Here is a 17941-nt window from a genome sequence, read left to right as displayed (position 1 = left end):
GGATTTGAATGTTGCCACATGCTCTGCCAATCACAGAGAGGAAGTTTCAGGACCTTCAGTCCATGAAACATGTCATGCCCACCGAGTGTCATCACTTCTTCGATAATTTGCCACATAAATAGGCATCAATCAATAGCTCTGCAAAGAAGAGCTGAAGGGAGAAGTGAGGAGAGGAACATGCCTCCCAGTGTTTGATTTTCCTGCCATTTATTTGATTTTGAGTGATTTAACTACAATAAAAACCCAGTAAAGAAGAGCTGGGGGAGAGGGACATGCCTCCTCCTCAGTGTTTGATTCACCTGGCATGTTTGATTTAGCCAAGAGTGATGTAGGAGCCAAAGCTATATATTTAGGTTATTGTATTATATGAATGTTTGTTTTTATAACCTTACATTGAAACGGCATTGGAATATTGATTGGATTTAGATAAAGTCATTGAACTGTCTTATTTGTCATAATAGAACATTCTAGAACATTTGTGATGTCACAGTATGATGTCATGATCGAACGTTCTGGAACATTGGTGATGTCACCATATGATGTCATAACAAGGCGAGCCATGCAGCTTATGGAGAGCGGGGAGAGTGGAGTCCTCGTGAATGGCTCCGGCCGGAGCAAGACAGTCCAGGGTTTTGGGTGAATCGAGATGGGAGCGAGTGGAATGAGGGCTTGCGTCAGGAGGGACGCGAGTCACCGGGTGCGAGCCCAGTGTCCCCTCGGGGTGTGACGTGTGGAGAGGGAAGTGAGAAGGAGGTCTCGGAGATGGTGGAAGACAAAGGGAAGGAGTCGGATGGTGTAAAGAAGAAGAAGAAGGAAGAGGAAGAACGGCAAATGGAGCTACGAATGTCCAGAACGACCGATATTCGCGATCAGTCGGAGTACAGTGGGGAGGAGAGGGAGAAAGAAGAGAGGGAGGAGGAGGGGTGGGAAACGGTGGGGAAGAAGAGGAAGAAGCGGACAGAGAGGAACGACAGCGATGGGGATAGCCAGGGCAAGGGTGAGAGTAGGGGGGAGGAGAGGGGGGGAGAAGGGGGGAAGAGGAAGAAAGGGGGGGACGATAGCTCAAGTGGGCCGGGAGACGAGGGTGCTGGAAAAGATGTGGCAAAAGCGGAAGTGATCCATATAGTGGTCAGGCTTGAGGGGGAGAGGGATGAGAGGAAAGTAGGTAGGCTCGAGTGGCCCAAACTCATTGCCGAGCGATTAGGAGAGGTAAAGTACGTGAACGTTTTGTGGGATGGGAATCTGGCCGTAGGGTGTGGTAGTGAGGGGCAGGTGGAGGTGGCTAGGAAGATGCAGAGCATTGGGGGGGTGGGTATAAGTAAGGTGGCGAGAGTAGGGGAGAAGAGGGGGGGGGGATGTAAGGGGGTGATAGCTGGGGTATCGGTCGAGGTTATAGTAGAGCAGCTGGTGGAAGAGCTAAGGGAGAACGGGCGTAATGGCATAGTTAAGAGTGCAGAAAGGATGAAGAGGGGAGCAGAGAGGGCAGTGACGGGGACGGTAGTGATTACGTTTGAGGGTGGGGTTGTTCCTAGGGAGGTGTTTGTAGGGAGTAGGATGTATAGGGTTAGGGAATTTGTTCATAGTCCTCTTAGGTGCTATAGGTGCCAGGGGTTTGGCCATATAGCTACTACGTGTAGGAAGGGGATGAGGTGCGCTAGGTGTGGCGGGGAACATGAATATGGGAAGTGTGGAGAGGGAGTGAAGCCGAAGTGCTGTAGTTGTGGTGGGGAGCATAGTGTAGCGTTTCGGGGGTGCGAGGTGATGATGAAGGAGGTCGCGGATCGGAGAGAGAGAAGGGAGGGTAAGTTGACGTATGCTGGGGCGGTTAGCAGGGCAGGACAGGGTAGCCAGGAAAGGGTGCAGGGGGTTGAAGGAGGGCATTTGGCAGTGAGGGTAGAGCAGGTGGAAAGAGAGAGGGGAAGGGAGGAGAAATTAGGTATTGTGGCCTTCGTGGCAGGGGTAGTTACTGGTATGGCAGAGGCTAAGGGTAGAACAGAGATGGTGAAGATGATTGTTAGGATAGCGGTTCAACATCTGGGATTGGAAGGTCTGGACTGGAAGGAGGTGTGTAATGAATTGGCTGAGGGGGCTGCGAGGGACAAGGCTGCGAGGGACAAAGCAGCCCAGGATAAGATAGCAGGGGGCAAGGAGGGTCCCGCGGAGGGGGGCTCAGGCAGGAAGTAGCAGCAGTAGCTGCACTCCAATGGACAATGTAGTTGATGACGGGGTCCAGTAGAAGAAGAAAAAGAAGGTGAAGAAGGAGAAGAAGGAGAAGAAGAAGAGCCCATAAAAAGAATTGCGGAGGGCAGTAATACGCCACGATGCGTCTACTCTGCCGGAAATTCAAATAAGAAGAAGAAGAAGAACATCTCATCTCATTGTGAGAACCACCAGTTGATCACAGAGGCAGTGCTGACATTTCTGCATGCTTCAGAGTTGTACCAGAGGATATAGCGTTAGTGTATGTATTAGTATTGGACAGGCAAGAGGAGCAGAGAAGAAGGAGAAAGTGTGAGTTGAAGAGGCCTAAAGATGGAACACCACTAGTGTAGTATAAGAAATGAGGAGGGAAGAAATACGCCAAGAAAGAAGAAGAAGAAGAAGAAGAAGAAGAAGAAGAAGAAGAAGAAGAAGAAGAAGAAGAAGAAGAAGAAGAAGAAGAAGAAGAAGAAGAAGAAGAAGAAGAGATCATCAAAAGAAGTGCAGAGGGCAGTAATACGCTACGATGCGTCTACTCTGCCGGAAATTCAAAAGAAGAAGAAGAAGAAGAATTGCGGAGGGCAGTAATACGCCACGATGCGTCTACACTGCCGGAAATTCAAAAGAAGAAGAGGAACAGGCAGCGTGTAGCTTGAAACAGGACTGAACAGGACTCAACAGATAGACTAAACAACATAGACTGAAGCCTGCATTTCTCAACCAAGGTGCCATGCCTACCGTTTTGCTGTGGAAAGAGCCAGCAAGTTGATTTCCAGTGTGGAGGAATTTTCATGTGTCGAGTCGGCTGTGATTTTGGAGACTGTGAAAATACAGTTTTCTTACCTTGTAGTAGTAACGTGAATATTTAGGAAAATAGCTTTAGGACCACTTCTGTAAAGAAAGACTTCGCTGTGGAAGAGAAATAAACCATTTGGATATCTTTGTTTTACACTGGAGCGGCTGTGGACAGTATTTTTCTTTATCAACGAATGTACTACTCACGAGTAAGCAACTTTAACCAGTAGAGTGGAACGTCGGCCCTCATAAGTGATTTGAGTTGTAACTGTTGAGTTTGCTTTATTGAATTTAAAGGGCCAACCACGGCCAAACTGCCCTCTGTCTCCTGAGTCTCTGTGTGCCCTGCTAGTGTGGCTTATCCTTCCCCATTGTCTGTCAAAGAAATGGGAATAAAAGAAGTGACACGTTTTGCCCAAGTCACTTACTCAAGAAGTAATTTGGCCTAAGTCAGTTTTAAAATGGCTCAAATCACAACGGCATGTTCGTAAATTGGCCCAAGTCATTTATTCCTTTTATGTTACATAATTGATAGACATCGTTATTTTTATGTTAATTGTCTTCTATTGTCATAACATTTTTGTGTGAAATTATTAATAAATATAATATATTCTATATATGGTTCAGTTTATTATGTTTCCTGAAAAACGAGAAATTATGACTTAGGCCACTATTTTAAGAGGGCGACGATGTAATGTAATCTTGTCTCAACACAACAGAAACCAAACTCCACAGTCTTCCTAAATATTAAGGAAGTAGTGCTACTTCACGAAAACAATGGCCGACAGCGGACGCGACTTGCGAGTAATAATAAAGATGCCGTTTACATTGAGGTGAAATCGGTGAAATGTCTCTTTAACATCATCCACCAATGGAGATCGCCCATGCAGATATACTTTGGAATGTAGACCCATCATTGGCCAATCAGCGGTCCGTTGTCTTCGCGTCAACAGCGTTCACTTCTGCACGACAGACGAGTCGACTGGTCACGTACAGTAACTCAGTAAGTTACGTACAGTGTAACTTCGTCTCTAACCGTGTGTGCATGTTGTGTCATTTATGTGATATTATAGATGGCAAATCACGAGGAAACCACTTGCGAGTTTGATAGGTGACGTCAAATCAAATGCTAAATACGCGGCCGCTGGGTTCATGACATCGCCGTGCTCTGGTCGCGACAGACGGGGCAGCTGCTGAATTCTACCTTTGGATTTGGGTTCATTATTAATATTTCTGCAGTTTTCAGACGGCGGTGAGTTGATCGTGATTGTGTGACTATAATAACTTTGACGTTGATGATGCTTACTAGCTAACGCTAGCTAAGCAAGATCAACCTCCTAAACGCTAGCTAGATAATACTTGTTTAAAAAAAATAAACACATCTATACGTTTTTTTGGCGTTTTCACGATGGTGGTCACTGGGCACAGTGGGCAGTCAGAGGCTTGATCGATTGCAGGACCAGTCGTTCACCTGTCCTGGTACCAGTGGCCCCCGGGGCCCCGGAGCTGCGTTCCTGCAGACAGACACGACCACTGACCGTCTAGCCTCTTTCCTCAACATCATCCAGACCAGATGTTCATGCAATTCGAGATTCTGGGCCTGCGCTTTCTTTAGTGCCATGGAATAATCCTGCGAGACACACACACACACACACTGTTGACCCATGGAAACGCGCCTGTTGTGATTATTTATTACAATAATAACTGTTGTGTTATGTATCATATGATCTCCACCACACACGGTAGGCTATTATGTGTTGTCTCAGGCAGCCACCCTAGTCTTCATGAAGCTGGAATAGTCGTGGTTTTCTAAATGTTTTGTGTCAAGGACCTGCAAATTGCACACATCGAACCCACATTTGATATATTCTGTCTCAGTGGCACCTATCTGACAAGACTTTTGTTGATATGATTAAGTCCGGGATTCCATTACCGTCTAGTAGTAATACTGTAGTTGAAATAACAGTGGAGAGAAACCTGTTATCAGATGTTATACGGTCAATCTTATATACTCATACTCTAATTGGGCTAACTACTATTATATTGGAATTAAACAATTTCCTAATCTATGAAAATGCACGAGTGTTTAGGGCTGTCCTCAACTAATGTCCCCTGCCCATTCTGAATGAGTAATTTCTTTAAAGATGAGACTCGACTAACAAAGTCTTGCTTAACTAAGACCAAAAACCATTTACTATTCAGGGGAACAGCCTAGGGTGCATTTGTAGTTTTGGCCACTAGATTTCTCCCCCTTTTCCACATTTAGAGTCAGAAATGTACAAGTAGACTACTTGAGCCTGGGAAGAAGGGTGTTTCCCCTTCTCTCTCCCCACACATGTCATCCAGATGCCCAGCTCCTTCCCATACACTCTGAACTAGCAATAGATGAGAAGGACACTCGGGGAAGCTTTTTACGGGGTAATACTTTTAAGCTTTCCTCTAGTTGTCGTGCGTGAAGCAAGGTGGTTGCATGCAGCACAAAGTTAGGGGTTAATGTAACGTTAAGTTAGGGGTTAATGTAACTTTAAGTTAGGGGTTAATGTAATATTAAGTACGCCCTGCTTCATATTTCGCACAGTTAGATTCATACCTGGGAACTGTCCAGTGTACAACCACAGTCTGACACCGTTGGCCACTGAGCAACTCAACTAGAGCAGAAGTGCCTTGCTCAAGGGCACTTCAGCGATTGGTCTTGAGGGATTGGGAGAGTTATTCACTTCCCTGCCCAGATTCTTCCTGCCAGTCTGGGGGATAGGCTAGAACTTTTATGCCACCACTGCCCCAAAGGCTGTGTTAAATGGCCACTTCACCAAAAAACAATGCTGATTTATTTTGCACATAATCTCACACATATCCAAAAACTCTAATTGAGTTTTGCACACATTCATTTAGATTGAATGAATGAAGTTTATTTTTCGGTCTTGTTTACAGACAAATAAAAAACACACCTGTGTGGACTTACAAAAAGAAAAGAAAAAAATCACAAATGTACATATACAAGTCAAACTCACACACAAAATCCAAAATCAACACCTGAAAAAAAGGAATAGGCTGAAGTACATGCTTATTTTTTGCCTATCCTTTACAAATTCTTAAAAACTAAATATATTATAAGAAAAAATGTGCTGCAAGATATAATTTTTATATATATATTTTTATGTTTTACTCAACTTTACTCCTGAATTATTTTATCCTTTAAGGCTCCCATGAGAAGTACACAACTTCAACCTGTCACTATGGCTATTCCATAATTTAACTCCCAAAATTGAAACACATCTAACTTTTACATTAGTTCTTACCTTTTTTTTTTTATCCACTTTTTCTCCCATCCCAATTTTTCGTATCGTCCAATTCAACCCTCCCCTGTCTCGAACGCTGTTTCTTGCCTCCCACAAGCCGGCTGCAATGTTGACGAAGCCAGCCATACATAGCACGAGTCCCCTCCGATACTCAAGGTAGCAGCCGTCGCATCTTTTCAACTGCGCAGCGCGATCTTTCAGCGTCAGGGGTCTGCGCTTTGGAGGGGCGCCGCCCCCATCGCTTCTTTATTCTACTGCGCAGGCGCACCAACCGTCCTGTAGGAGTCGCTGTCCACAATGTCCGATCCCCACCCCTCAGTTTTCCCTCGCCCTAATACTGCCAATTGTATTAGCACGGACGACCAGCCAAACTGAAAACAATGTGGAGAGCTGGGCTCGAGCCCGGCGTCTCCAGCATTGGTGGTGAGTGCCTTTCCCACTGCACCACCTAGCCGCCCCACCTTTTTACATGTTTTAAGAATACATAACCCTCTTAAATTATACTTTCCTTCTCTTGGTTTAAAGAGACATTGAATACAAACTGGTAGGCTTTTACTCTTCGCACGAAAAAAGATTGAGAGTAGACAAGTTTGAATATGGCCACCAATGTTGTTAATTACAGCCCAATGAAATGATAAGGTAGCAGTCCTTATAAGACAAGGGTATCGCTATTTATATATAAAAAAAACAAATTTAAAATGTATGTACAAAATAAATCGGCATTGTTTTTTTTTGTGAAGTGCCCCTTTAAGGGTTTCAGGCCTGAGTCCACTGTCAAAACTGAGCTTGTAGTGTGGTGTAACCGAGGACTCAAACAGCTTTGAGACACGTAATACAACCACTGCAAACTAGTGAGGTCAGACAGTTTGACATTAAATTGATTTGATTTGATTTGAAAAAAATCAAATTAACTGCCTACACATTGCAGAAGAGAAAGGGGGAAGTTGCACGTATGACCTTAAAATAAATTGGTTTCTGTTTATAGTGTGGAAGAAGCTGTCACTACTAAATATGAAAATATGGAACAAATGTAATTAGTGGCTTTCCATACTGTGTACATGAGATGCATACCACTTTGAACTGTGGCTTGTCAAATGAGAGGCTGTGAAACAGGTTATGAGTGTTTTAGAGTTCCATCTGGACAGAGTTCATGTCAACTTGTCTCTGCCTGTGGTGAAGATCAATATCCTGCAAAGGCCTGTCGACACACTTTTGTTGTTGATGGAGGCAACAAACTGCCCCCTCCCCTCTCCTGTGTATAAATAAGGCCCCGTCCTGTGAATCGGTCTTCTTCTCTTCTGTGACACAGCCGGTCACTGGGTGAGAGCCATTCAAGCCATATTCTCTAACTTTGTATTTGATACGTTCATTCTGAGTTAATAAATTGTATTAACCGGATCTCCATTGACTGAGTAAGTTATTATATGTAATGTAATCCACAATAGTCTATCCCACAATGCATCTAGCATAATCTTTGCCTGTGTCATAGAGATATACACTGTAGAGTGCATGCTTCTGAAAAATCCTGTTCCTCATGCCATTTTGAGTCAGATAATCTTCTTCTACAACAACGTAGGGGACATTTACTTCTCATGTGTACCATGTATTCTGTAATGAGGTTACTGAATCCCATATCGCTTCCCACTATGTGGCAGTAATGTGGACAATTCATTTTTCCAACCACCACTGAATTTCAAATGAGGAAGAAGCAGTGTTGTTTTCTGGTTAGAAAACAGGTGGAGTTTTCAGAATTTGCATGTAATGACGCATGTAGAAGTGGGAATGCTTTGGCTGTACCGTGCAGATAGAAGGCTGAAGCGCACACTCTAAATTGATTGAAATGTAAGGCAATTAGTAGCCTAAACCTATAGCATATACTTAGTAGTACTAGTCATCAGTCTAGGTGATGTGCACTACAGTATGATGACAAAATGAACTGCCTACACATTGCAGAAGAGAAAGTGGGAAGTTGCAGAATGGCTTACTCACTTATGACCTTAAAGCGAATTCGTTTCTGTTATAGTGTGGAAGAAGCTGTCACTACTAAATATGAAAATGTGGGAAAATTGTAATTAGTGGCTTTGCATACAGTCAGTGTATGACATGTGAGAGTATCTAAGATGCATACCACTTTGAACTGTGATGTAGCAGTCAGTGGCTCGTCAAATGAGAGGCTGTGAAACAGGTTAGGAGTGTTTTAGAGTTCCATCTGGACAGAGTTCATGTCAACTTGTCTCTGGCTGTGGTGAAGATCAATATCCTGCAAAGGCCTGTCGACACACTTTTGTTGTTGATGGAGGCAACAAACTGCATCTAGGGGTGTAACGGTACACAAAAACCACGGTTCGGTACGTACCTCGGTTTTGAAGTCACAGTTTGGTGCCGGTTTTCGGTACAGTGGGGGAAAGTTTGGCTTCCCATGTTCCACTCAGGGGTGATGTAGTGTGTGCAGTAACTAATTGTACTTAGGGCTGTCAACTAATATTCTATATTGAAATTAATAATCGATTTGTAAATTATATATATTTTAATTAATTATATTAGATTGTGAAAAAAAACTGCCCCCGGTGGGCGGTCGTTACTGTTAACATACCATTGTATTTGTTCGGTACACAGCCGTACTGAACCTAAGGTCCAGTACTGAAATGGTTCGGTACGGATACGTGTGCATTTACACGCCTAGCATCTAGCTATCACGGGTGTAACAATGGCCTGCATGAAATTGGATCAATACATCGAGAAAAGATCCAATTCAACATGTGCAACTGTTGATATTGATATACTGTAATAATAGGCAGTTCAGAATGCTTTTTTTTGGTCCACAATCCCACATTCAAAGAAGGGTTCTTTAAGTTAAGCAGAAATTACACTCAACTTAATTTTGGTTGTATAAGCTTGTGACTCGATAGAAATGTTGTGACATGGTTGTGTTGGCTGAATGGCAGTAGCCTTGTATCATTGATTGTTTGTTTCCGCATTGAATTGCATCACAGTAAAATTAGTTTATTTTCCTCAAGCAGTGTTGTCTTCTGGGTAGAAAACAGGTGGAGTTTTCAGAATTTGCATCTAATAACACAGGTAGAAGTGGGAACTTTGGCCATGCAGATAGAAGCGCACACTCTAGATTTAATCTCTCTAGGCTGTGTGCAAGCATGAGCGCTAACATTAGAGCTGCTATGTCAGGCCTAACAGCTCATGATTAGGCCTAACAGTAGCTGGCATTGGCTATAAGATTTGGTACTGTAGTTTCAAGTTTCAAGTTTCTTTAATAGTTCTAATAGTTCTAATAGTTCTTTAATAGTTGACAATAGCTCTATGTTTGAGTAGTTAAGGTTAGTGCTAATGCTAGTTAACAGTAAAAGAGGATGTGTTAAATGCTTTGAATTGAAACATACTGTACTGTTGCTGGTCTGGACTGGTCCTCTCTGAGCTCCTCTCCAGTCGAGCTTTCGCTGCTGCTGGGTTTAAATCCGAAAGATTGCCAAATCCTCCACCATTGTTGTGTTACCCGTCATGCCGTCTCTAGACCCTTTCTCTCCTTCACGTGAAGTTGAATCGACTCTAAAAATAGTTCTACTCTCCACGCAGACACTTTCAGTTTATAATGTTGTCTGACTAAGTATTGATAACACTATTTTTAATTTAATGAACTGTTATGTAAAAAGGAACTAAATGGGTTTTATTTCGATAACAATTTTTTTTTATTTTTTTTTAAGCATACAAGTAGGCAAGTAATGTACTCTGTGATTGCCTGAACACAGAGTAACAGATATTCCTCTGATGTCTTACACAGGTACAATGAATGAGGGACACGGTTGGTTGTGGACTGTAGCAGGGTTGGACCCTTCTCTGAGACACCAGGGCTGAGCTGTCTCCCCAAGCCCAGTCTCTTGCCCTGAATCCCTGGACCCAAACCCTGCTTCCCCAGGCCACCTCAGACCTAATTTCCGGCTTCCTTAATCCCGTTTCCTTGGCGTTCACTCCTGATTCTGTCCCTCCACACACCTTCAGGATATTATTTATGTTGACCTGACCCAGTCTGATTCGACCATGAGGAACACCAGGGCAAGCCTGTTGCTGGGCTGTGTCCTTTTCTGCTCCGCATCTCTCCTTTACCTGGGCATGAGTGGGATAGAGTGCCCTCCTAAAGGCGCTTCCCGTCGACACAGGTGGGTGGAGCTCAACCTTGGATCCAGCAATCAGAGCTTATCCGTGCCCCCACACCTGCCAGAGGACACGCCCCTCATCTTCATCGGCGGGTTCCCTCGGAGTGGCACCACACTGATGCGCGCCATGCTGGACGCCCACGGCTCTGTGCGGTGTGGAGAAGAGACCCGTGTAATCCCCCGCCTGCTGGCCATGAGAGCCACCTGGAGCCGCTCGACTAAGGAGAAGATACGACTTGACGAGGCCGGCGTCACTGACCACGTGTTGGACTCGGCCGTACGAGCGTTCCTGTTAGAGGTGAGTCGGTGGTGGTGTTAGGTGGTGGTGTTAGGTGCAGTCTGCTCCATTCACTGTAGCAACTAGATTCAGTTGGTAATTCTGGACTAATATGAATAGGCCTATGTAGCATAATTATACATCTTCTCATATGTGGGTTCCTGAGGCAGGATTTTCCCAGCTTGATACTAATGTTTTGTTTTTGGACAATACGAGTCAGAGTTTCTTTCTTTACGTAAAATCATAATTCACAAACTTAAATGATAAATGGTGCATTTATAGAGCGCTTTTATCCAAAGTGCTTTACAATTTTAAGCCTCACATTCACCCATTCACTCACACATTCACACACCGACGGCGGAGGTGCAAGGTGCCAACCTGCTCATCGGGAGCAATTCAGGACACTTGGACACGCTGCCCAGGAGGAGTGGGAGGAGCGGGAATCTTGATCAGATCAGTGTCCTGGGGAATGTGGTTTGGAAGGGAATTTACAAGTAGGGGGTATTTCACAAAGCAGGGTTACATAGTTAGCCAGCTAACTTTCCGAAAATATCATTGGATAACTGGACCCCACTCCTAAACCTAATATTCAAGTTTTATTTTGACAGATTCAAATCCAAAACATCAAGATTGTAATCGACCCATCTCAAACCCTGCCCTCTTTTCTTGATTCTCCAGTCGCAACTGTTGCTTCAAAGTTTGTCCGAGGGAAGCATGTGTTGTGATTGGAGGATCAAGAAAGGAGGGGCTTGAGATGGATCAATTACGATTGTTTACTACTGGTGCATTTGCTTGAGTTGTGTACATGTTATTTAGACCTGCCTATGATATTTTCTTAAACTTAAAAAATTTAAATCTGTTCATGTATGTTCCAGGTGATAGTTGGTCATGGGGAGCCTGCAGCCCGTTTATGTAACAAGGACCCGTTTGCCCCGGTTTTCGGTGCCCAACCCTACTCCCACGTAGGGCCCGATGCAGGGAGTGAAGATGAACAAAAATGCTGGAAAAATAATGTGTACAAACAATTCTAGGGCTTCACTAAAAGGATCCTGGATGAGGGTTATGCATTATTTGTTCTTAGCCAGCATTCTAGATAGCAGTAACTGCGCACGGCATGGGTTTAATGGAACAATAGCGGGGCAACTGGGTCTCGGTGTAACCAATGTAACCGAGGAATAGTCCGCCTATACTTTCAAACTATAGTCAAATAAAATCACAGGAGAATTGATGGCTGATCATCAACATAACGGTTTTATTCACCTTCTTCATCTTTCCACTCCACAACAACGGACCTGTCCCAGGCGCGTGCCCCACTCTTCCCCAAAACAAAACCCCAAGAGGGTTCGCAACTCCACCTAATAATGTCGCAACTGTTGCTTCAAAGTTTGTCCGAGGGAAGCATGTGTTGTGATTGGAGGATCAAGAAAGGAGGGGCTTGAGATGGATCAATTACGATTGTTTACTACTGGTGCATTTGCTTGAGTTGTGTACATGTTATTTAGACCTGCCTATGATATTTTCTTAAACTTAAAAAATGTAAATCTGTTCATGTATGTTCCAGGTGATAGTTGGTCATGGGGAGCCTGCAGCCCGTTTATGTAACAAGGACCCGTTTGCCCTGAAGTCTCTGTCTTACTTGGCCCGCATCTTCCCCAAGGCCAAGTTTGTGCTCATGCTGCGAGACGGGCGAGCCACCGTCCACTCCATGATCTCACGCAAGGTGTGTTTAGGTTCTCTCCTGACAGTTGTAGTTACTTTTGGGTTAAGATAGATAGATACCACTTTCCTCTCTATGCGTTCAGTACTGTTTGATGTACTCAAGTTCAAGTTCAAGTTCTTTAATAGTTGTCATACAGAAGTACAGAATACTTTCATACAAAATGCTTCTTACTGTTACGCTCCAGAGACTGTGCTAGACAAGATAGTATCAAATAACATAATAACATAATATAGCATGAATTTAGAAGAAGAAAATGAGGTCACAGTGTTCGGTATAGACATATGTACAATGTTCTGAGTTACCATATAATATACAATACACAATACTATGCAGTGTACTAATGTACAGTACTATCTAGTGCAAAGCAGAAATGGGATGAGGTACAATTTTAGGTACAATTTACAGTAAGGTGTACGAGTTGTAGTGCAATCCTTCATCCATAAATATAAAGTGTGGGGAGTGGGTGCTACAGTGTGTTTGTTTAAAGTGGGTGTGTGCTATAAAGTGTGTGGAGTGGGTGCTACAGTGTGTTTGTTTAAAGTGAGTGTGTGCGTGTGGATGTGTGTGCTATGTGCGTTTGGTGGTTGTTGTTGTGTAGTGTTCATTCATTGTTCGTTTAGCAGCCTGATGGCCTGGGGATAGAAGCTACTTCTGAGTCTTTCTGTGCTCGCCTTGAGACTCCGGTATCGCTTGCCTGACCGCAGCAGTTCAAAGAGGCAGTTGTTCGGGTGACTGGAGTCTTTAATGATTCTCTTAGCCTTGCCCTTGCAACGCTTGTAGTAAATGTTCTGGAGGGTGGGGAGCCCCCCTCCAATTGTGCGTTCGGCTGCACGTGTCACTCTTTGTAGTCTGCTTCGGTCTTTTGCAGTGCTATTCCCAAACCAGGAGGTGATGTTGCCGGTCAAGATGCTCTCTATTGTACATGAGTAGAAGTTCTTAAGGATCTTCTGGCTGACTTGGAACTTCCTTAGGCGCCTGAGGAAGTAGAGGCGTTGTCGTGCCTTCTTCACCACACTGTTAATGTGTGTGGTCCATGTCAAGTCCTCGGATATGTAGGCTCCGAGGTACTTGAAGCTGTTGACTCTCTCAACCGGTGCCCCGTCGATGCTGAGGGGGCTGTAGTCCTTGACCCCCGACCTCCTGAAGTCCACAATCATCTCCTTTGTTTTGCTGACGTTCAGGGAGAGGCTGTTTTCCTGGCACCATCCCGCCAGGACCTTGACCTCTTCCAGGTAGGCCCTCTCGTCGTTGGCAGAGATCAGGCCCACCACCACTGTGTCGTCAGCAAATTTGACGATTGTATTGCTACTCCGCTGAGCCACACAGTCGTGTGTGTACAGGGAGTAGAGGAGGGGACTCAGAACACAGCCCTGGGGGGCCCCTATGTTGAGGGTGATGGATGAGGAGGTGCAGTTGCCTGCTCTCACCACCTGGGGTCTGCCAGTCAGGAAGTCCAAGACCCACTGGCAGAGGTCATAGCCCAAGCCCAGGTCCCTGAGCTTGGCTATGAGTATGGAGGGGACTATGGTATTGAATGCCGAGCTGTAGTCGATGAATAGCATTCTCACATAGTTCCCCTGCCTCTTGTCCAGGTGTGATGCTGCTGTGTGCAGCACATGGGATATGGCGTCCTCCGTGGACCTGTTGGGGCGGTATGCAAATTGCAGGGGGTCCATGTTGATGGGGAGGGAGGAGCAGATGTAGCCCTTTACTAGCTTCTCAAAGCACTTCATGGCTATGGAGGTGAGAGCTACAGGGCGGTAGTCGTTGAGGCAAGCAGGCTTGGATTTTTTGGGTACAGGGATAATAGTGGACTTCTTCAGGCAGGTGGGGATGACAGCCTGTTCTAAGGACAGGTTAAATATGTCAGTGAATACTGGGGCCAGTTGGTCGGCACAGACTTTTAGGACGCGGCCGGGGATGCCGTCCGGACCTGCTGCCTTCCTGATATTCACTTTTTTAAAGGTCCGCCTCACCTCATGCTCTGTTACCCTGAACACTGCGCCTCCATCAGCAGCCGACCCCCCCCCCCCCATTGCCGAGGCTTGTGAGCTGGTGTTGTTATTACCAGCATCAAACCTCGCATAGAAGGTATTGAGGTCGTTTGCTAAGGAGATGTCACTGTTCAGTTTGAGGGAGGCGCCTTTGTAGTCTGTCATCGTTTTGAGCCCCTGCCACATAGCTCTAGAGTCAGCTTGTTCAAACTGGAGTTAAATTTTATCCCTGTAGCGCCGTTTGGCCTCTGACACTGTCCTCCTTATGTTGTGTCGCGCCACCTTGTGGTCATTCATGTTGCCTGCCACTAGGCCGTCATTGTATGCTTTGGTGCGCTCTCTCAGAGCTTCACGGACGGATTTGTCTACCCAGGGTTTTTGATTTGGGTAAACTTTCATTTTGGTAGTGGGGATTGTTTCTTTCACCCTAGTACAAACATAGTCCAGCACTGTCTCCGTGTAGGCATTAATGTTATCTGTGTCGCGGAACACAATCCAGTCTGTGTGGTGAAACACTGACCGGATCGTCTCTTCTGACGTCAGATCCCATTTCTGCACCTCTCGCGAGACTACGGGAGTACTTTTAATTCTCTGTTTGTACTTTGGTGAAAGAAAAATTGACGCGTGATCTGATTTACCAAAGCCACTATCAGAATGAGCCTTGTAGCCACCTTTAAATTGCGTGTAACAGTGATCTAGGATGTTACCGCCTCTGGTGTTGCAAGTCACATGCTGATAGAAGTCAGGCAATACCTTTCTCAGATTGGCGCTATTGAAATCTCCCAGTACTAAAATGGCGGCGTTAACGTTAGCCACTTGTATTCTATTTACCTCGTCGTGTAGTCTGGAGAGCGCAACCTTGTTGCTGGCTTGCGGTGGAATATACACTCCGATCAGGACGATCGCCGTTAACTCCCTCGGGAGGAAGAAAGGACGACACTTGATGGTTATATATTCCAGTTCTGGGGAGCAGTGGTTGGATAATTCCTTCACGTTCGTTGGATCACTCCAATTTTTGTTAAACATGAAGGCAATACCTCCTCCACGTTGTTTACCGGACTCTGATGACCGATCCTTGCGATGTATAAAGAAGTGATCCGCTGGTTGAATTGCGTGATCTGGAACCTCCGGTGTGAGCCATGTTTCGGTGAAGCAAAGGACATTGCAGTCCCTAACGTCTCTTTGATATTGAATCCTTGCTCGGATGTCATCCAGTTTATTGTCTATTGATTGTACATTGGCTAGCAATATACTGGGCAGTGGTGTGCGGTGGCGTCTGGATCTCAGCCTGTTTCGGATCCCAGCCCTCTTTCCTCGTCGTCTTTTCCTGGGCTCTGGGAACAAAGGGTCTGGTCCTAATCTCCGGAGAATTTCTTCAGGCCATTGATGTGGTTCGGAAAGCTGATCCAGCGAGTAATCCAGTTGGTAAGTTTCCCGTAATCCAATGTCTATGAGTGACTGACGGTCATATACATTAAATGCACCAACAGTTGGTACGCACAAAACTCTAAAAACTATAAATATTAACAAAAGTAAACACAGTCTCGACGGAGCGAACAGAGAGGCAGCCGGTCGGAGCGGCGCCATCATCATCTTATATTAGCTACTGTATATCTCCCCTTTTCTCTCTCTCCCCTTTTCTCTCTCTCCCTCTCCCCTTCTCTCTCTTCCCCCCCTCTCTCTCTCTTCTTTCTCTCCCTCTCCCCTTCTCCCTCTCCCCCCCTCTCTCTCCCTCCCTCTCCCCTTCTCTCTCTCTCTCTCTCTCTCTCTCTCTCTCTCTCTCTCTCTCTCTCCCCCCTCTCTCTCTCTCTCCCTCCCCCTCTCCCCTCCCCTCTCTCTCATTGTATCATATGTATATTTTCTTGTGTCCAGGTGACCATCTCAGGCTTTGACCTGAGCAGCTACCGGGACTGTCTGACCAAGTGGAGCGGTGCTGTAGAGACGATGCTCAGCCAGTGCCAGGAGGCCTCGGAGGGCCGCTGTCTGCCCGTCCGCTACGAGCAGCTGGTGCTTCACCCAGAGGAGGAGATGCGGACGCTGCTGCACTTCCTGGGCTTGCAGTGGGACCCTGCTGTGTTGCACCACGAGGAGCTGATCGGCAAGGCGGGAGGGGTGTCTCTGTCCAAGTGAGTTGGTGTGCGTGCGTGCGTGCGTGTGTGTGCTTGCATAGGTGCAGTTTGTTGGCCTTAAAGGGGAGATGAAGCATAGCGATATAAACATACCGGTAGTCATAGCATCAAATTAGTTTAAAAGAAATTTATTTAACCTCTTAGCGGGCCGTCATGCCCGAGCACTCGCGGCACTTTGCGAGCATCTACCGGCTCGGGGCTGCATTTTTCGCCGATCATGTAATATACCATTCGAAACTTGAATTTGCCGCTTTTCGAACGCCACCTCACTCAACCAATTCCGTGCCTCGGTTCTTGAGTTGCATGACGATATGGCAGGCGAGTGTCTTTTTATAGGCCACACGTCAAATGACCATGTCTGACTGTATATGCTCGAGAACTGACCAATCACCGCTGATGGCAAAAATTATTGGTCAGCGTTGTAGCCAACGAGTGTCCGCTTCCACTATTTTATTAGCACTAAAAGTGTTTATCCTTTTTTGCTTTAGTAACTTCAGAATGTTACCTTTCAAAAGAGACTAGACTCATGCATGTGCTATAAGTATAAAGCTAAGCTTTGCAAAACAAGTATGCAGTCCTCAAAAACAAAAACAAAAATTGCCCCGTTTTGGGGGTCATGCTTAAGAGGTTTTTAAGAGGAATTTATTTTCAGCTCCAACTATCCCCCATTGTGTACTCACCAGGAGATAGGCACCTACCAATCCCAATCCAATGTCTCACCAGCAAACAGAGCAAGGTGTCTCTGACATGAACTGTAGTCAGTCAACAAAGTCTTCTCCCCACCCAAAAAACAACCAAACAACCAAATGAAAATGAACATAACAATAAAAAAGGGCAAAGCCAACCAATCTTAAAGCTAATTTTAAGTATGTAACCAAATTAACATTTCAAATTTCCAATTTGCACCTGAATCTCCCCCAACTTTAACACATATCCAATTAGTTTCAGCTAACAAGTAGTTTCCAGGTTACTTACCACACTGGAAAACAGTCCACCATAGATTCACTCCCACGTAGGGTTGGGCATCGTTTGGATTTGAACGATTCCGATTCCGATTCTTTGAGGTGCAGGTCACAGCTTATTTCGCAGGAGATTTTTTTATTTTTTTTGAAAATTTAAAAAAAATGTCATACTATTCACATTTTCAGTTGACTTGATACAGTTTAATTTGGTTGCTGTACTGTAACTAGGGTATTAACACTTTAAGTGCCGAAAACGTGTTTAGGCGTCCTTCCCCGCCATGCTCAAGTTGCCGAGGACGCCGTAACTCGTCTTTAATATCAATATTTCAAAAATCTGTGATCGGAATCATATTTTCCATCCGCAGCCTTCACACACAGTTCTGAGCTCCTCTTAAACCTC

At 45.2% G+C, this 17941-nt stretch overlaps 1 protein-coding gene across 4 annotated transcripts in view; it reads left to right on the top strand.

The window, feature by feature from the left end:
• Nucleotides 1–3007: 3007 nt before the first annotated feature.
• The window catches only part of LOC311233184 (protein-tyrosine sulfotransferase 1-like), a 31573-nt gene continuing 16639 nt past the window's right edge, over nt 3008–17941 (top strand). The window contains exons 1-4 of one of the 4 annotated variants that reach the window (XM_084320085.1): nt 3008–3203; nt 10087–10757; nt 12298–12456; nt 16323–16576. In XM_084320085.1, coding sequence (XP_084176211.1) covers nt 10344–10757; nt 12298–12456; nt 16323–16576 — 827 coding nt within the window. In that variant the 5' untranslated portion in view covers nt 3008–3203; nt 10087–10343. The other 3 variants (XM_084320086.1, XM_084320084.1, XM_084320087.1) reach the window with 3 other exon arrangements.

The sequence above is a fragment of the Notolepis coatsorum genome (genome assembly GCF_963971535.1).
Source record: "Notolepis coatsorum genome assembly, chromosome: 8".
Classification (NCBI taxonomy): Eukaryota; Metazoa; Chordata; class Actinopteri; order Aulopiformes; family Paralepididae; genus Notolepis; species Notolepis coatsorum.
This window is presented reverse-complemented; position numbering and strand designations above follow the sequence as displayed.